The sequence below is a fragment of the Macaca fascicularis genome, chromosome 7, assembly GCF_037993035.2.
Source record: "Macaca fascicularis isolate 582-1 chromosome 7, T2T-MFA8v1.1".
NCBI classification, from domain to species: domain Eukaryota; kingdom Metazoa; phylum Chordata; class Mammalia; order Primates; family Cercopithecidae; genus Macaca; species Macaca fascicularis.
In genome coordinates, this window is record NC_088381.1 from 58403702 (window position 1) to 58423926 (window position 20225).

Genomic DNA, 20225 nt, shown 5'->3' on the forward strand with positions numbered 1-20225 from the left:
GGGTGAGGGCATCTAGATAGGGCTTCCTATATTTAGATTCAAGTATTTTCTATGCACATTATTTACTTGTCACAGTATTTCTGTGAGACGGACATTGATCAGATGTGGGAAATGAGACCGCAGAGATGAAATGGACCCTACAATCAAGCTGGACCCAGAAGGGGCTGAGCCTAGGTCCTTTGGATCCTGTGCTCTTTAACTACAAAAAGAATGTCTTTTTCCCAAAGTTCCATACGGAGCACCCCCAGGGTTGGCCCTGGAGACACACCAGTGAAGCATTCAGACTCTCTGCTCACAGGCGGCCATTGTCTCTCCCTCGCTCCTTGAACACTGCAACTCAGTCGCCATGGCAGCAAATGTTCTTTCAAAATTTCCCATACAAAAGTGGAGGTGTCATTTGGTGGAGGTTTTTTGGTCTGTTTCTCCACGGCATGCTCCAGAGGCCCTGTGGCCTGGACACCCTTGCTTGTAACCTGACTCTACTTCCAATCCTAGGGGCGACTGGATCCGAGTGGGGCTCTGCTACCCGAGAGGCACCACCTTCTCCATCCTCTCGGATGTTCACAATCGCCTGCTGAAGCAAACATCCAAGACAGGTGTCTTTGTGAGGACCTTGCAGATGGACAAAGTGGAGCAGAGCTATCCTGGCAGGAGCCACTACTACTGGGACGAAGACTCAGGGTGAGCAGGTGCCCACCTGGCTGCAGGAAAGTGGCTCGACCTCATCTTGTCCCCTTGGCCTTTCCAATAAGTCTGAGAACAGCCATGTAGTTAATGCCAATTAATGTAAGACATGTTTCTAGGCATTTTGATTCTAAGGCTGGCTGTCCCATACATTAATGACATTTTTAAAACTGTTAAGCTTTAAAAGTAAAATAAACACTCTATTAAATATACATATACATGTAGGGAATTTACATATTTCAAAAAAAAAAAAAGTGAAGGCAGTAAATCTTAGAATCCAGAAAACATGGTACATTATCTCAAATCCTCACAACAACCCACTTGGAGCAGAGGATTAAGAGATGGGCAGCCAGGCGTGGTGACTCACACCTCCCAGCACTTTGGGAGGCCGAGGTGTGCGGATCACAAGGTCAAGAGTTCGAGACCAGCCTGGCCAACATGGTGAAACCCCATCTTTACTAAAAATACAAAAATCATCTGGGCATGGTGGTGCATGCCTGTAATCCCAGCTACTCAGGAGGCTGAGGCAAGAGAATTGCTTGAACCTGGGAGGCAGAGGTTGCAGTGAGCCAAGATTGCGTCATTGCACTCCAGCCTGGGTGACAGAGTGAGACTCTACCTCAAAAAAAAAAAAAAAAAAAAAAAAGAGAGGGAGAGAGAGAGAGTGAAAGAGATGGGCAAAGAAGGCACAGGGAAAATAGGAGAGACTTCCTGAGATCATAGCATAAATTTGACCCAGCTGGATTTGAACCTAGATCTGTCTCTCTTCAAAGCCCCTCACCCTTTTACTAACCTGCACTAGGTTCTATTCAATAGAGATATAATGAAAACAGAGTATCTGTTCCTGGGAGTTCTTTGATCCCCTCTCTTAAAAAGAAATTTAGTCTAATATCTTAAGAATGCCAAGCCAGCTCCACAGCAATGTCGATAGCAAACTGTGAGGAGTAAGGGTGAAAGATCATTTGATGGCCCGTTTTCTATTCTTATATGGAAGCCAATGATAAGGAAACTGATAACAGGTGATCTGTCTTATTTATGGCTCCATCAATTTGATTAAGGGAAAATTAAAATTTAGAATCAAAAGTATAAGTACAATGTTGGGATGGGAGGGCAATAGAAAATACCTTTCTCCCCACACAAGCGCTAAGCCAGTTGGGGGCAGACAAGCTGGCAGGTGAAGAGGAAGCGATCCATTTTATTGATGATAAAGCTGTTGGAGAATAGAGCTTCCCAATATCGTCCCCAATTTTACCTTCTCCGCCGCAGGTAGCACTGAGCACAGGCTCCCCACATAGGGCCCAGCCCCCAAACCTCAGAGCATGTAAGACAGACCAGAGTGCCCCTGCTCTACGGGCTGAGCCAAATACCCAAAACCAACCAATTATGAGACACTCTCTTCCCATGGGAAGAAGTGGATGAGGGGAGGGACCAGGGGCCAGGAGTATTTAGGAAAATCCTCCCATATGAAAACCAGAGGAGGAGGAATGAGATATGCTCCACATACCACTAGGAAACATTATGATTAAAGTAACAGATGTTGATAAGGTAAAGTCCCTGGGATACCATCCATGCAGATTTTCTTCTTTTCGGCTCGTGAGCTGAAATGTTCAAAAGATGTGAAATTTTCAAATGGAAACTTCCACTAAGTAAGTTGAACCTCTTTGATCAAAGTCTTAAAAATCTAAGGCTTGTCCGCTTGTCACCTTAAGCACATTTTTTTGGTTGGTAGCTTAGCTTAGCCCTATGCCTGTTGATCATTACGTTGTGTTTCAATTCGGCGATGCCTTAGGGACCAGGAGTTGGGTTATAGGGGGTCTGTTTCCCGTGGAGAACAGCTGCAAACTGTTGGGCTTTTAAAAATCTTTCTGCCTTATACATTTGTTATTTTTTATATTCAGAGCACCTGCCTTTAGCAGCTACCTTCTAATAATCTACTATGGGCTAGGATACTTAACAACTAGCTTGCTATAATTAGGGGTAAAATTAAAATAAGTCAGCTGAAAGGGAGGGGGTTTCAAAGTGTGAAATACATAAGCTGCCATTTTTTCCAGGTTAAAAAAACTCTTAAGTGATTGTAGCTGTGTTCTGGATAGCTAAGTTTGCTTAACACCACCTCAGTGAATTATTATAATGATTCTTACTAAATAATAAACAAGTATATTATTTAAGGTGCACAGCCATCAATAGCGCTGCTCTGCAACATTACCTGGTCATAGCGAGGATTTGAGCACTGGGCTGGCAGGTGCCCAGGCCCATGCTGCTTTTGTGCCTCCCAGGGCCTTGCAGTTCAGCCAGCTTGCACACATCCAAGTTGTAGGTCAGGATTAGGGAAGGCAGCTGCTACCTACCACGGGCTGGATGGTCTTTTAGGTCACTCCCGATTTAGATAATCTGATATATAATGGCAACAGAGAAACCTGAATACTGTTAAGTTTTGTGCAGAAGCCTCAGGACCAATCCCATTTCTGTGCCTTGGTTCCAGGAGTGGTTTGGACCGTGTTGGGAGCCTGCAGGGAGACGTGACCATGGGCAGCACTGAACTGCCTTCCTCCTAAGCTGCTCAAAGTGGGTGCTCACCTGCCTCCCCAACTTCCCCACCATGCGGGCATGGAGCACAGATATGGCTGCTCTGCTGTCAGCCCTGAGCACGAGGCCTCTGTAACAGTCAGTTTCTACTTTATTCTGAGATCACTTGATGTGGATGGCTTGAAACATAAAACCACTCAAGGAAGCTCAGATTAAGTGGAGGTGCTACAGAGAGAAGACCAAGGGGTCTTCAAGAACTAAAAACCCAGTTGGGCCTCACGGGCTCAGGTGCTGAAAACAACAAGGAGACAGCCTGCCTACCCCTTGTGTCTCTCCATCTCCCCATGTTCACACACATACGCACACATGCTTGGCCTCTTGTTTCAGCTACTTGCTACAAACTGCCTTCCTCTGGCGATTCCTTAGCAGGCACGGGGCACAACAAGGTTGTCAGCCCCGACTCCATGTGGTCTTTTAGTTCAAGCACCAACCAGTGGTGGACAAGACCTGCTGGGTCCCATGAGAGTGAGAATCTTGGTTACTGGGTAGCCAATCCATGGCCCCTCTGTGAGTCCAGTGTGTGCCCCTGGTCTGAGCAGCTCTGTGGTAGGGGTTTGGAGGTGATGGCATTGTGGTGCAAACCCAGCTCCCTAGTCTGAATGGGCTCAGTGAAGGCTTGGTCCCTAGAGCAAGATGGGTGGTAGATACCCCATATCCTATCTTCCCATGTTTCAGATGCAGGACTCAGCCTGCGAGTGCTTTGTTGCACTAAAAGAACAATAATGAATCCCAAGTGAGTACTGTGTTTTCCTTACAATCTGACTCCCTGTAACACTGGGTCAGCTTCCTTTACAATAATAATAATTATTTTAAATAAATTATAAAATAATTTTTGGAATAGATTATGGTTTGGAGAAAAGTTGAGTTAGGAAGACAGAGCATTTCCTCACCAGTCACCATGCTGGGATGGAAAATGCTGGCTCTGTCACCTCCCAGCTGTGTGGTCCTGGGTGAGTCACTTCACTTCCCTGAGCCACCATTTTCCCATCCAGGAATTCAGGATGATAATAGTACCTACTGGACAGGATTGTTTGAGGATTAAATGAGATATGTTGATTTACTATGTGTGCACGGCATGGCACATAAAACGTGCTCAGAATAGAATTGCCATTCTCATAGCTTTTTCTTCAATGCATTTGTTCCTTATTTCTCCAACTACATACAACTCTGTGATAGACATGGTTCCATTCTATAAGGCCGCTGGGTCAACCTGCTGTGACCAGCTCAGAGTAAATATCTCGGTGGGTGAGAGGAGAAGGGGGAGGTTTGAGTGCCCAAGCAAATGCCCAGCAATGCTCCTTGTGTGCAGGCTGTTGTTCCTGAAGCTGAAAGCTCAGAACGAGAGAGAGAAGTTTGCTTTCTGCTCCATGAAAGGCTGTGAGAGGATAAAGATTAAAGCTCTGATCCCAAAGAACGCAGGCATCAGTGACTGCACAGCCACAGCCTACCCCAAGTTCACCGAGAGGGCTGTCGTGGACGTGCCAATGCCCAAGAAGCTCCTTGGTTCTCAGCTGGTGAGTGGCCGACAGCAAGCCTGGACCCCTTTGCCGTCCAGTTAGGCCCAGACCCAGTTAGGTCCCTCACTCAGCTCCACAAACCATTTCCTGTGACTGGGGATACAGGAAGAGTTGGGGAATGACCACCCAAACCTAACAATTGCATTGGGTTCTATGTGTTTTCCAGAAAACAAAGGACCATTTCTTGGAGGTGAAGATGGAGAGTTCCAAGCAGCACTTCTTCCACCTTTGGAACGACTTTGCTTACATTGAAGTAAGTGCCTCCGGCCCCTGGAGGATTAGGGTTTGCTCAATGAGAGGTGATACTGTGTCCTGGAGCTGCTGTCACAAATTCCTATAAACTGGGTGGTTTGCATTAAACAAGAGAAAGTTATTCTCACAGTTCAGGAGGCCAGAAGTTCAAGAGCAAGGTGTTGGCAGCAGTGGTTTCCTTCGGGGGCTAGGGGCGGGGAACCTGTTCTATGCCTCTTCTCGCTTCTGGTGGCTGCCGGCACTCCTGCACACTCCTCGGCTTGCAGACACTTTAATCTCTGTCTTTATGTGGACTTTTCTCCTGAGTGTCTGCGTCTCACCTCTCCTCCTGCCTTTTTTTTTTTTACAAAGGCACCTATCTTTGAATTTAGGGCCCACCCTAAAAATCCAGATGGTTTCATCAAAAAATCTTTAACTTAATTCCATCTGCAAAGATTGTATTTCCAGATAAGTCCACTTTCACAGGTTCCGGGTGAACGTATCTTTTGCAGGGCCACTATTTGACCCACTACTGAGGGCTACAAAGAGTTAAGTGGATAATGGAGTTTATGCTTTGAACAGCTGCATAGGCAACTTCTGCCTTCAGGGACTGCTTGGGAACCACCAGGGCAGGAGAATCTTGGGGCTTTGGCACCCAGCCTCACACCTGGATTGCTCTGACTCTGCAGGTGGATGGGAAGAAGTACCCCAGCTCGGAGGATGGCATCCAGGTGGTGGTGATTGACGGGAGCCAAGGGCGCATGGTGAGCCACATGAGCTTCAGGAACTCCATTCTGCAGGGCATACCGTGGCAGCTTTTCAACTATGTGGCGACCATCCCTGACAAGTGAGTCTGTGCCTCTGCTTCTGGAATTGGCTGCTGGCACAGCAGACCCCTGGGCAAGGGCCCCCTCCCTCGCACAAAGGCCCTCATCACAGATCAGTCTGGAAAAGCTCAGGCAGTCTCTACAGCCTGCCCACAAATCATGGGTGTTGGACGAGAGTGTCCTTGCCTGTGGACTCTGGTGTTGGAGCCGGGCTGCTGTGAATGTAGGTCAGGCAGAGGCAGGCGGGACAGCCCCGCTACACATGGGAAGGTTGCCCTGGCCCTCTTCACTACACTCCCGGCATGATCTCATCCCCTCCCACACCTTCAATACTATCCAAGTGCTGGTGGCTACTATCTCCAGCCTGGATCTCCTTCCTAAGCACCCGACATTCCAATCCAACTGCTACTTGGACAATGTCACCTGGACGTCTTGTATGGAACTGAATTCTCAGCCTTTTAAAATGTTTAACCTCCCAAACCAGCTACTTCTTCAGTTTTGATGAAATCATCACAGTCCATCCTGATAGCTAGGCCAGAATCTGGGCATTCTGTTTGACTCCTCTTTCTTTCCTCCACACACTATCAATTCCACCTGCATTACTGCTCGCCTGCTGGTTCCCTCCACAGCATCCTCTCTTCTGCTGCTCTGCCCAGGCCTTTGCTGGTCATCACCAGCACTGTTGGCATAGTCTCCTAACGGGCCTCCCTCTTCCAGTTGCCCCAACTCCAACCCATCTTCCATATTGGCTGCTGGTTTAAACTTCTTAAATGTAGGGAAAACCTGTGTCCCCTCTCCTTAGCAATCTTTGGTAATTCCCCAATACCTTACAAGTCTCCCCACATTGCCTCCTTGGTGAGGTCTTTTCCCATCCAACCCAAAAGTTCTATCTCAGCTGGGCACAGTGGCTTACACCTGTAATCCCAGCACTTTGGGAGGCCGAGGTGGGCAGATCACGAGGTCGGGAGTTTGAGATCAGCTTGGCCACTATGGTGAAACCCCGTCTCTACTAAAAATACAAAAAACTTAGCTGGGTGTGGTGGTGTGCACCTGTAGTCCCAGCTACTCGGGAGGCTGAGGCAGGAGAATCACTTGAACCCAGGAGGCGGAGGTTACAGTGAGCCAAGATTGTGCCACTGCACTCCAGCCTGGGTGACAGAGCAAAACTCCATCTCAAAAAAAAAAAAAAAGTTCTACCTCTGCTAAAGCACTACTCACAATAGGTCTGGTGGACACATCTGTTGCCCCATGAAGAGTGTGGCCTTCTCAATGTTGGGGCCGTGTCTAACTTCCCTTTGCATTTCTAGCACAGAACATGGCTAGTTAAGTGAGTGTACAGTTCACTCAGGAGCCACAACCTGGTGGAAAGTCTAAGCACTTCATGTGGTACCTGCTACATAGTAGGTGCTTAGTAAACATTAATAGTTATTGAATGAAAGCAAATGTACTTCCCAGATGCTGACTCCATGAGGGGCACGATGTGAACTGGGTACCTGGTGAGATTTTGGATAATGGGATTTTGCTTAACCACATTTACTCCCTCCCTCATTCCCCCATCAGATGCTCCTTCCGCATTCTATTTTTCATATGCAGATTCAGCCAGAAGGACAAGGTTGACCAAATTAGGAAAAATAGTTATTATCTCGAGATCATGCCGTTTTGGGCAGAGGATTTTCTTTTGAAATGGAAGAAGAGGATGCAGAAGCTTGGAACAAGAAACTAGACTGCAGTGCTACTCTGTTTGGAACCGTGTGCAAGGCTCCTTCCAGCCCGAGCAGCAGCAACTCTCTGGGGGAAGCCCTTACTGGAATGGGCCACTCCCTGGGCTGGTGCTGGGTACCCAGGCAGGCATTGGTACCACTAGACCCCTCTCTAACCTCCTGGAAAGCAGCAGGGAATGAGGCAAGGCAGGTCCTGTCCTACTGCGGCTACGGGCCTTGCCTAGCCTGGCCCACCCTTCCTACCCCATCCAGCAGGTCACTACTGGCCCCAGGGTTCTGGGGAGAGAAGAGGGCAGCTGCTCACACCGTAAACATCTAGCATGGCTTCTGGGAGCTGCCTGTGCCCTGCCACTCTGTGGGAGACTCCGTGCTGGCTGGTGCACGGGCTTCGAGGCCACGAGGATGGCATACCAGGCAAAGAAGTGTGCCCAACACAAGCAGGCTTCTGGGCGTCAGTGGGAGGCGGTGGGGACAAAAGAAGCCTGTCTCTCTGTCCCGCTCATGTGAGCTAACCTAGGTCCCCATCAGGAGGGCAGGACCTACATTTGAGTCCCATAAGTAGGAAGGTTGAGCTCCAACAAGGGACCATTAGCTTTTGTTCTGAAATGAAACAATGCAGAAATATCCTCCAGAGAACAGATCCTGAATCTAGAGTGGAGGATGTGTTAGCGATGAGCCCTCTCTCCTTAAGGGGCCTCACCCTACCAACCCTTTGGGCCTCACTCTCCAGCCTTCCTCAAGGGCCTGAGGCAGCCCCAGCTCCCTTCCTATCTATCCTTATTTCACACAAGCCCTTTGCATCTTAAGATCTTTCCTGCTGCTCCCAGTGGGACACAAATAGGGGTAACAACAGATTCCAGAATCCTATACAGTTTTTCCATGTCTGGACTGTGGTCTGTGGTTACAGAGTTCCTTTGAGATACGAACTGGATGCCCCATTGAGCTTCTGCCCCATTTCTATTCCCAAGGGAGGTGCTCACTTCCTCCTGTCTGGCCCAGCATGCTGAGTCTGCCACTGTGAAGGCTATTTTCCCAGCACTTTGGACTGAATACACCCCGAGGCAGGGGATAGACACTCCTTATTCCCAAGTTGAACTTTTGCAAGTTGGGACCTTCAGGCTGGACACACACATTGCTCCAAACCTCTGCCTCTTTCAAGCACATTTCCCTTTGGCAGGTCCTCTGAGATACTTGGTAACTATTTGCTTCAATCTCCCCATTTGCAAAATAGAAGCAATAGCCCTGTCTTGCCTGACCAGAGAGAGAGGTGACATGAACATAAGAGGTCAATCTGAGCTCTTGATACAACCCGAGCATCATGGTAACGACATGGTGTTCTCCCCAGAAAGACTTCAAATCTGGCCATGCTCTTCCTGCAGCTCAGAGGAAGCTGGCTCTGGACTGTACTAAGCCTGTGTCCATCGAAAGAAGACAGCAAAAGAAAGATGGGCTCCAAGAGAAATCTTCTAGCATGGGGCTTCTAGAGCTTTAATGTATATACGATCTCCTGCAGATCTTGTAAAAACGCAGATTCTGATTCAGAGAGTCTGCAGTGGAGGAATTCTGTGGTTCTAATGAAATTCCAAGGGATGCCAAATGGAGCTGGTTTCTAGAACCTTCAGGATCTACAGGAGCCCCTGGATGGTTTTATGATTTGACAGATGCCCCCCTCCTTCTTCCCTCACCTCCTGTCTCTCTCATCCCTTCCTCCTTCCTTCCTCTGTCACCACATTTCTATGTGGTCTTACCTAACCAGGGCTGAGAACGTTCAAGGGAAGAGATGCATATTGAAGTCCTACTGTGTGCCGAGCCCTGGCATGGCGTGCTCTGTTTACAGCCTCTCCTCTGTTTGGAGAGAGACATATAAATGTGGTGAGCTGAGTCCAGGCTTGGAGAAGGCCGTGGGCATCAACTGTGGCCAGATGTGTGGGAGGGAGCTCAGGATGTTCGTCACCACATGGAAAGAGCCCATCAGCTCAGAACACAGGAGAGGCTGCCCTTTCCTGAATCCCTGGCCAGGCCTCTGGGCACTGCTAACTCCAGTCCCACCACGCACAACCCAACATCCCTCCCCATGCCCACTTGCCCCAGTTTGCCCTCTCTCTGGTCTAATTGTTTTCTTCTCTCACAGTTCCATAGTGCTCATGGTATCAAAGGGAAGATATGTCTCCAGAGGCCCATGGACCAGAGTGCTGGAAAAGCTTGGGGCAGACAGGGGTCTCAAGTTGAAAGGTAAGGGTTTGAACTGGGGTTTAAATTGACCCCAAAACCAGAGAAGGCAAATGCCTGGCATGGAGGTTGCTGTCGTCTTTTGCTGAGTTGAGAACATGCTTTGTACTAAACTTGGGTACAACCTCAGAATCCCCCACACAACTAGTGGTCTACTGGAATGGATGGGCAAGATGCCACCTGTTTACCACCCCCGCACTGCAGCAAATTTATTATAACTTGCTACCAGCCACTGAAAGAAAATTGCTAGAGTTGTTCACTCATTTGCTTGGAAAGTGGCCCTTTATTCAACAAAAGCATCATAAGAAAAGTAGCTTAGCCTCACCCTCCTACCCAATTCCTGCTATTCAGACTGGCCAGGGGTCCTGCATCTTCTTCAACATTCCAGCTTTTGTGTAGTCCTTTGCAGCTTGCAAAACTCTTATTTGTTCCTCTGAGATAGGTAGATGAAAAGAAAACTAGAAGCCCAGAGAACCTACATGGTTTGTCCAAGGCCAGGCAGCTCTTTGGTGGTGAAGCCTAGCACAGGTTTGCAGGCTGTGCTGGAACAAGCCATCCAGGAGGGACCTATCAGCATGACAACCATTATATCACAAAAACTAGGTGCAGGGAGAGTCCTCAGAGAGGTTGTGTGGGCGGTAGAGCAGCTCCATGGGCAATAATGATAATGATCATTGTGGTTCTGTTTAATGTTCAGCCTTGCACTTTGCAGAACATGTTATAATTATCTCACTTACTCATTAATAACCTGTACACCAGGTACTATTATTTCCATTTAAGATGAGGACACCAAGAATTTAACAGCCAAGCCACTTGTTTAAGGTTAGGACTTGGATCCTAATCTTCCTAACTCAAAGCTGGGCTTCTTAAGTTATACAACATCCTCACTATGGAAAATATCAAAATCAGAAGCCCATCATATGGGGCGATAAGAAAAATCAGAAGCAATGCAAACCCTTCAAACCAGCCAAAGGAGAACATAAGGAAAAGAGAAGTATCCTTTCCAGCCCAGTCCTGGAATCATTTTGGAGTCTCTGTCTTTTAAATTAAGATCCCGGTTGCCAAAAGTTGATGTATGTAAGGTGACCTAAGTTGAATGGCACTTTCCCGGTGGTGATAAATGCATGTTGCCTGCCAGGATGGGCTGAGTATAGATGTGGATTCCCATGCCCCTTGGATGCTCAAGCTCTGAACTGCAAGATGGGGAGTGCTGTGTGGGGTTCAGGGGGTTAGAGTTCTAATGTGGGCTGCACCATTTACTACACACTCTTGGTCAAATTCCTTCACCTCTCAGAACTCCTTCTTAAGCCACAGAGTGATAGGGTGGGGGAGGAGATCTTGTAGATCAATGCCATCGTCTGATGGATGGGAACACTAGGCTTCAGAGAGGGGCAGGGACTTGCTGGTGGTCCTAGGGGCAGTTCGAAGGTAGGCAGGTTCCTAGGAGGTCTCCTCCCTTACAATTTGCCCCATTTCCTGCTGTGCATGGCTCCCCTGTCAAAAGCAAAGCCATCACCCTGCCTAGGTGGCATTGAGGCTCAGGTGAGACCCTGCCTGCCCCATACAAATGCATGTCAGGCACCATCAGTAGCTGAGCCCAGAGCTCTTCCCAAGGGGCCACAGTGCAGTGTGGCTGGGGGGTGCCTGGTAGGGGTGGGGGACTGGCGATGGGGAGCCCTGGAACGGGGTAGGGAAGCCGTCCTCTCATAGGGCTTTTGCTCAGGAGACTCATCATTGCTTTTCAGAGCAAATGGCATTCGTTGGCTTCAAAGGCAGCTTCCGGCCCATCTGGGTGACTCTGGACACTGAGGATCACAAAGCCAAAATCTTCCAAGTTGTGCCTATCCCTGTGGTGAAGAAGAAGAAGTTGTGAGGACAGCTGCCGCCTGGTGCCACCTCGTGGTAGACTATGACGGTGACTCTTGGCAGCAGACAGTGGGGGATGGCTGGGTCCCCCCGTCCCTGCCAGCAGCTGCATGGGAAGGCCGTGTTTCAGCCCTGATGGGCCAAGGGAAAGATATCAGAGACCCTGGTGCTGCCGCCTGCCCCTACTCAAGTGTCTACCTGGAGCCCCTGGGGCGGTGCTGGCCAATGCTGGAAACATTCACTTTCCTGCAGCCTCTTGGGTGCTTCTCTCCTATCTGTGCCTCTTCAGTGGGGATTTGGGGACCGTATCAGGAGACCTGGGTTGTGCTGACAGCAAAGATCCACTTTGGCAGGAGCCCTGACCCAGTTAGGAGGTAGCCTGGAGGGCTGGTCATTCACAGATCCCCATGGTCTTCAGCAGACAAGTGAGGGTGGTAAATGTAGGAAAAAGAGCCTTGGCCTTAAGGAAATCTTTACTCCGGTAAGCAAGAGCCAGCCTGACAGGATTAGGACCTGGGGTGGAACTGGCTACCCTTGGGGAAGAGGCAAGCCCTGCCTCTGGCCGTGTCCACCTTTCAGGAGACTTCGGGCAGCAGGCTGGGACTTGGACTAGATGACTCTCAAAGGCCCTTTTTGTTCTGAGATTCCAGAAGTCTGCTGCATTTCACACGGTACCTGGAACCCAACAGTGGAGGAAAACATTCCTTTCCACTGATATCCATGATGCTCGGTGCCCAGGGCACACGGGATGGAGAGGTGAGAACTAACGCCTAGCTCGAGGGGCCTGCAGTCCAATGGGACAGGCAGTCAGGTCCATGTGCACTGCAATGCCAGGCAGAGAAATCACAGAGAGGTAAAATGGAGACCAGTGCCATTTCAGAGGGGAGGCTCAGGAAGGCTTCTTGCTTGCAGGAATGAAGGCTGGGGGCATTTGCTGGGGGGAGATGAGGCAGTCTCTGGAATGGCTCAGGGATTCAGCCCTCCCTGCCGCTGCCTGCTGAAGCTGGTGACTGCAGGGTCGCCGTTTGCCCATGCCTCTCTGGCCCACTCATGATGGAGAAGTGTGGTCAGAAGGGAGAAATGGGCTTTGCTGCTTATGAGCACAGAGGAATTTGGTGTCCAGGCAGCCCCGCCTCTGACTCTGAGAGGGTGGAGTGAAGTCCACAGAAGTGAGTTCCTGCCTTGGGGCCTCATTTGCTCTTCATCCAGGGAACTGAGCACGGGGGCCTCCCAGAGACTCTAGATGTGCTCACACTCCCTTGGTCTGGGATTTCCGAGCTGGAAATATAGAACATATCTAGTCCAAAGCCTTCATTTTAACAGATGGGGAAAATGAGCCCCCAAGATGGGAAAGAACCACATAGCCAGGGGAGGGCCCGGGGAGCCCCACCCTAGCCCTTGCTGCCACACCACATTGCCTCAACAACTGGCCCCTGAGTGCCCAGGCACTCCTGAAGTAGCTTCTGGAAATGGGGACAAGTCCCCTCGAAGGAAAGGAAATGACTAGAGTAGAATGACAGCTAGCCACTCTCTTCCCTCCTGCTCCCAGCGCACACAAACCCGCCCTCCCCTTCGTGTTGGCGGTCCCTGTGGCCTTCACTTTGTTCACTACCTGTCAGCCCAGCCTGGGTGCACAGTAGATGCCAACTCCCCATTGGTGCTACCTAGCTCTCCTGTCTCTGTAGCTCTACAGGTGAGGCCCAGCAGAGGGAGTAGGGCCTGCCATGTTTCTGGTGAGCCATTTTGACTGATCTTGGGTGTCTGAACAGCTATTGGGTCCACCCCAGTCCCTTTCAGCTGCTGCTTAATGCCCTGCTCTCTCCCTGGCCTACCTTAGAGAGAGCCCAAAGAGCTCCTGTAAGAGGGAGAACTCTATCTGTGGTTTATAATCTCACATGAGGCACTGGGGTCTCCCTGGGTCTTGTGATGAACTACGTTTATCCCCTTTCCTGCCCCAACCACAAACTTTCCTTCAAAGAGGGCCTGCCTGGCTCCCTCCACCCAACTGCACCCATGAGACTCGGTCCAAGAGTCCATTCCCCAGGTGGGAGTCAACTGCCAGGGAGGTCTTTCCCACCAAACATCTTTCAGCTGCTGGGAGGTGACCATAGGGCTCTGCTTTTAAAGATATGGCTGCTTCAAAGGCCAGACTCACAGGAAGGACCTCTTCCAGGGAGATTAGCGGTGATGGAAAGGAGAGTTAAAATGACCTCATGTCCTTCTTGTCCACGGTTTTGTTGAGTTTTCACTCTTTTAATGCAAGGGTCTCACACTGTGAACCACTTAGGATGTGATCACTTTCAGGTGGCCAGGAATGTTGAATGTCTTTGGCTCAGTTCATTTAAAAAAGATATCTATTCGAAAGTTCTCAGAGTTGTACATATGTTTCACCATACAGGATCTGTACCTAAAACTTTCTTTCCTAAACCATTCACCAAGAGCCAATATCTAGGCATTTTCTTGGTAGCACAAATTTTCTTATTGCTTAGGAAATTGTCCTCATTATTTCTGTGTGTAAGACTTAAGTGAGTTCGGTCTTTAAGGAAAGCAACGCTCCTCTGAAATGCTTGTCTTTTTTCTGTTGCCGAAATAGCTGGTCCTTTTTCGGGAGTTAGATGTATAGAGTGTTTGTATGTAAACATTTCTTGTAGGCATCACCATGAACAAAGATATATTTTCTATTTATTTATTATATGTGCACTTCAAGAAGTCACTGTCAGAGAAATAAAGAACTGTCTTAAATGTCATGATCGGAGATGTCCTTTGCCTTGCTTGGAAGGGGTATACCTAGAGCCGTGGACATTGGCTCTGGTCTGGAAAATTTTGCTGTATTATAGTAAACATACAAAGGATGTCATTATCTTGTCTGTTTCATTTTCTATTAAAATGGGCTTCATTTTATCTAGGGATAATAACTTATCTAAGGATAGCCTAAGATAACCAGTTATCTAAGGATAGCCTAAGATAACCAGTTATCTAAGGATAATAAGGCTGATGAAATCACCCCATGTGTCTGCCTTACTTCCATGGCCTTATTCCCAAGAGCTAGTCATATGTCAACATCCTACTCTGCCCTGCCCATGGCGGGGGGTGGGGGGCGGCGGGGGGATGTCCATAAAAGCAGGTGGAGATGGTTCAAAGAAAGAAAAGATGTCATTCATATGGCCAGTCATGTCCAGAACATGATGCATCCTCCACATTTCTAAGCGGTCAGGAGGCTGTCACTTCAACTCCCCTCCCCGATGGGGAAGCCAAGCAGAAGCGGCACTCTGTTTTCCTCCCAGGCCCTGTTTGGCCAGAGGCCAAACACATGTTTGACAAGAGCATGGGGCTGAGGTGGCAAAAACAAGTCCAAATCAAACTGGCAGACAAGAGAGGTAGGCACAGGTAGAGGGCACCTCAAGCAGTGCTGGAAGGGGTCTGGAGGGGAGACAGTGAGGGGCAGAAGTTACAGCAGGTGAACTGGGAGTGGTCCGGAACTGCCTGTCCACAATGGCAGCCACTAGCTTCATGGGGCTACATACATTTAAATTAATTTAAATTAAATGCAATTACAAATCCAGTTCCTCAATCACACTGGCCACATTTCAAGTGCTCAATGGCTATGTGTGTCTAGTGGCTGCCATATAGGATAGAGCCGATATAAAACATTTCCGTCATCACAGAGAGTTCTCTTGATGATTTCCAAAGAGCTTCTGGGTCTTATAATTGAGGTTAAAAACAAAACAACTATGTCTCGTGTGTGTGTGTGTGTGTGTGTGTGTGTGTGTGTGTGTGTGTGTGTGTGTGCATCTGCGTATGGTCAATCCACTTAAAGGGGCTGGTACCAGACTGGTGGTTTTAAGCTGCCAATACACAAATATATCTGGTAGACTAGCTTTGGGCATAAAGTCAGCTGTGCAGTAGAGAGTACATGGCCTCTACCTTCAGGAAACTTTGCCAGGAGAAAGAGATTACATTTGCACACTCAGTCAACAAATATTGTTGCACCCCTGCTCTGTGACAGGCACCATGCACACAGAGGAACACAGAATGACCCCATGGAGAACATGAAATTATCTGCCCAATGAGTGGTGTGGAGGGGTTCTGAAGACGGGGAGTAGTTATTACCTGGAGTGGTCAGGGAAGGTCAGTGAGTGGAAGTAGGACAGGTGTTGGCCTGAGAGAGGATAAGAGAAGGGCCTTTTGTAAGAGGCACAGTCTGACAGAGGGTCAGCTATCAGGGTGTGGGCTTGAGGACACCTGGACATAAATCAAGGATCAGTCATGAGAGGCAAAGTGGAAGGTGGGTTGGACCAAACACAGGGCCAGCTTTAGGCCCTACTGACTGTGATGATAGGGGGTGGCGGGTTACTAATGACTTCTCAGCCAGAAGTGTCACTGAGTGAAAGAGAGCACAGCCCACTGGTTCAGTAGGTGCAATAGAAAAGGCATCCAGGGAGGACTAGGAAAGCAGACGCCAACGAGGAACCATCAAGTAACGGGACACTGCACCCAGCCAGACATGCAGCAAAAGAAGCCACAGAGAGGTCAGGGTGGAGGGACAGGCAGGCACTTCAGGGTCCTTCAATATTTGTCCCTGCAATAGTCACCAAATCCCACAGGTAGTCACTGTGCAATGCATTAGGTGACCAGTGGGCACCTCCCGTTCCTTCCACAGGGAGACAGACAGGATGCTCTGCTCTGCCTCACCAGCCTGGGAGGGGACAGGTCAGAAAAGTGTGGCAGATGAAGTTTTGCAGAATGCATAGGAATGAACCAAGTGAAGAAGGGCGAAGAACATTCCTGGTGAGGCAATGGTGCTGAAAAGGCCTGGAGGCCATGTGTAAGAATTGCTGGAGGAAAGGGGATGGGGCTCCTCCTCACAGACTGGAGGGGAGAAGGCGTGGACGTTAACTCATGGAGGCTGGGGTGGCTTTAGAAGTCAGTGCAGTGACAGCTAAGAACATCTGCCTAAAGAAAATGCAATGGCACAAAGCCAGAAGCAGGCGTTGGGGGAATTTTGTCCCCATACCCACAGGCACACAGGGTATGCTGAGTTGAGCACACAGGCAGTCTCTGAGGTGGCATATGCCTGCATCTCCAGTCTGGTCACCCATTCCTTCCTCATCCCCAGTCCCCAGATGAACCCTAATTCTCATCCCCTCCCACTGGTTCAAGGATTTTAGAGTCCTCATAACATGGTGGATGACCTGACCCACCCTGCCCTCTCTCCTCTTGGCTCATGCCTACTCATGTTCCAGGACGTAGCTCCACACAAAGCCTTCTCTGACCCATGCCTGGCAGCTTTCTCCTTCCTCCTCTGGGTGCAGAGCCCAGTGCCTTGATATTGCGCCCCCTGTCCCAGGCTGTCATTCACTCCTTCCCCCAGACTGTAGCCTCCTACAGAGCATAGGCCACAGGTTTTCCCATATCTGGCAGAGTTCTGCTGGGTAATGTATGCTTGCTGTGTTGAACAAAGGCATAAAAGCTGACCCTGGCGCAACCCTCCGGCCTCCAGTACTGAAGTCAAAATCCCGATGCCCTTTGACCCCATCCTAGCTGTTTTAGCCAGGAGGCCAGGTACGGGGCAGGCATTTTCTCAACCACAGAGAAAGGAGTAGGATGTGGGTGGTGGGAAGGGCTTAATCCTGGGAGGATCAAGTCCACAGACACCCGGCAGTGCCCTCATTTCCTCAGGGCTGGGTTGGGGTGAGAAGGGGAGCAGACAGAGGGAATGGTGAGGGCTGGGGGAGGGGATGGAGGAAGGGAGGAGCTCATTGTCCCAGGACCTGCCCTCCCTCACAGAAAACAATCAGGAGCATCAAACAGAATCAACAACATGCATGACTCAGCTTTGAAAGCTATAAAGCAGCTTGTCTAACCCACAGCCAGTGGGCTACATGCAGCCCAGGATGGCTTTGCATGTAGCCCAACACTAATTCGTAAACTTTCTTAAAATATTATGAGATTTTTTTGCATTTTTTTAAAGCTCATCAGCTATCGTTAGTGCTAGTGTATTTTATGTATGGCCCAAGACAATTCTCCTTCTTCCAATGTGGCCCAGGGAAGCCAAAAGATCAGACGCCTATGCTCTAAAGCCTGCTACTCAGTGTGGTCCATGGGTCAATGGCATCAGCATCATCAACAGCAGCCGGGGGAGGTGGTTCACACCTGTAGCCCCAGCACTTTGGGAGGCTGAGGCAGGTGGATTGCTTGAGCCCAGGAGTTCAAAACCAGCCTGGGCAACATAGCGAGACCTTGTCTCTACTAGAAAAAAAAAAAAAAAAATTCAGCACCACCCTGGAGTATAACCAGGAGCTGGTTAGAAATGCTCAATCTCAGGCTCTCCCAGATCAGCTGAATCAGAATCTGCATTTTAAGAAGGGACCCAGGGTAGTTGTTTGCAGAGTAAAGTTTGAGAAGTGTGGTTTTTTGTTTATTTTTTTGTGAGACAGAGTCTTGCTCTTTAGCCCAGGCTGGAGTGAAGGGGTGCGATCTCGGCTCCCTGCAACCTCCGCCCCCCAGGTTCAAGCGATTCTCCTGCCTCAGCCTCCTGAGTAGCTGGGATTACAGGCGCCTGCCACCACGCCCGGCTAATTTTTTTGTATTTTTAGTGGAGACAGGGTTTCGCCATGTTGGCCATGGCTAGTCTTAAACTCTCGACCTCAGGTGATCCACCTGCCTCGGCCACCCAACGTGCTAGGATTACAGGCGTGAGCCACTGCGCCTGGCTGAGAAGTGTGGTTTTAGGAGTCTCTAAGAGACCAGGCACAGTGGCTCATGCCTGTAATCCCAGCACTTTGGGAGGCCACAGCAAGAGGATTACTTAAGCCCAGGAGTTTGAGACCAGCTTGGCAACATGGCGAAACCTCATCTCTACAAAAAATACAAAAATTAGCCAGGCGTGGTAGTCCTGTGTGGTCCAGGTGTGCCTGTGGTCTCAGCTACTACAGGATCACTTGAGCCCGGAAGATGGAGACTGCAGTGAGCCGAGATTGCACCACTACACGCCAGCCTGGGTGACGGAGTGAGATCCTGTCTAAAAAATAATAAAAAAATAAAATTAAAAAGACCCTAAGACCCTAGGCAGCAGGTTTAGAATGGATTTTATATAAGGCTGCCCAGCTCTGATGACATGAAGTGTGGTGAACAGAAAGCTCTGGGCTAAAAATCTGAAGGCATCCAACTGCTCCCCTTGACTGCAAGATTCCTTTGTTCTTCCCCTGGTCCCCACACACTAATTACTGAGGACAAGGAACATGTCTACAGAAAAGTCAGGCTTAGGTGTTATTCATGGTGAGAACAAAAGAAAACAGTTCTCTGACACACAAAGGCTTAGAAAGAGTAGCACTTGGCTGCTTTTCCAGAAAATGTTACTCTAAGGTATTTTCTAAATCAGATAGAGAAACAAAATCAAGAATTTAAAATTGGGGTAAGGGGAACAGGAAAAAAAAAGCCAGCAACCAACCCTAAAACCACAAAGATATTGCAATAAGTTTTATAAATATAAACACAGAATTCGGTGCAAAGCCAAAAGCAATTTTGAGATAGACAATTGTTAATATTTACAAAGGAAAATTGGGTTTTACAAACCCGGGATATACGGTAATAACAAGCACAACGGATACAAGGAGGGAGTGTGCAGAGGGGGTGGCTGTGTTAAGCTCTTCATCTTCTCTCTCTGTTTTTTTTGTTTATTTGTTTGAGACAGAGGGTTTTGTTTTGTTACCCAGGCTGGAGTGCAGTGGCATGATCCTAGCTCACTGTGACCTCAACTTCCCAGGCTCAAGTGATCCTCCTACCTCACCTCCTGAGAGCTAGGACTACAGGCTCAAGCTACCATGCCCAGCTATTTATTTATTTATTTATGTATGTATGTTTTGTAGAGATGGGGTCTCATTGGTTAGCCCAGGCTGGTCTCAAATTCCTGAGCTCAAGCAATTCTCCTACCTCAGCCTCCCAAAGTGCTGGGATTATAGATATGAACCACCATGCTCGGTTTCTTCATCTTCTCTTGTGGGAGGAAATTGTTTCATGTTGTTTTAGACATTAACAGATTTATAATTATAGGTTTAAGAAGGAAAAAAACCTAATGATGATAATGAATAGCATTTAAAAATGTGACATCTCCCCACCACTGCAGAAGAAAAAAACAAACAAAATACAGCCTCTATAAGGAGAGGTGTCAGAAAGATGACATGAAAATGACAGCACAGCACCTGGGTAAAAAGGAGTCCAGCCACTACAGCAGTAACAGTACGTAACCAACCTAGGTTTCCCAGCGAAAAATGAAAGATCTTCAGGTTCTATTAAGAAAACAAAATTAAATTATTTGTTGCCTACAGGCTTACCACTATAAACATTGGCTGCTTGAGTATGGTCAGTTTTTAGAGACCACCTTTCCTCTCTTCGTATTTAGCTGAACTTGCTTAGCTCCCATGATTGGAAAAAACTTGGCAATCCCCATCCAATGCAACACACACACACACACACACACACACACACACACACACACAATTGGCTCATGCAATTACAGAGACCAACAAGTCCTAAGACCGGCAGGCAGTACACAAGCTTGAGAC

The 20225-nt window shown here is 48.6% G+C and overlaps 1 protein-coding gene across 1 annotated transcript in view; it reads left to right on the forward strand.

Annotated features, from left to right (window-relative positions):
- Positions 1–14408, forward strand: part of CEMIP (cell migration inducing hyaluronidase 1) — a 171811-nt gene extending 157403 nt beyond the window's left edge. The window contains exons 24-29 of the mRNA XM_005560260.4: positions 496–681; positions 4580–4784; positions 4954–5040; positions 5708–5865; positions 9698–9798; positions 11541–14408. Coding sequence (XP_005560317.3) covers positions 496–681; positions 4580–4784; positions 4954–5040; positions 5708–5865; positions 9698–9798; positions 11541–11668 — 865 coding nt within the window. The 3' untranslated portion in view covers positions 11669–14408. The remainder of the gene's footprint in view (positions 1–495; positions 682–4579; positions 4785–4953; positions 5041–5707; positions 5866–9697; positions 9799–11540) is intronic.
- The last annotated feature ends 5817 nt before the right edge of the window (positions 14409–20225 follow it).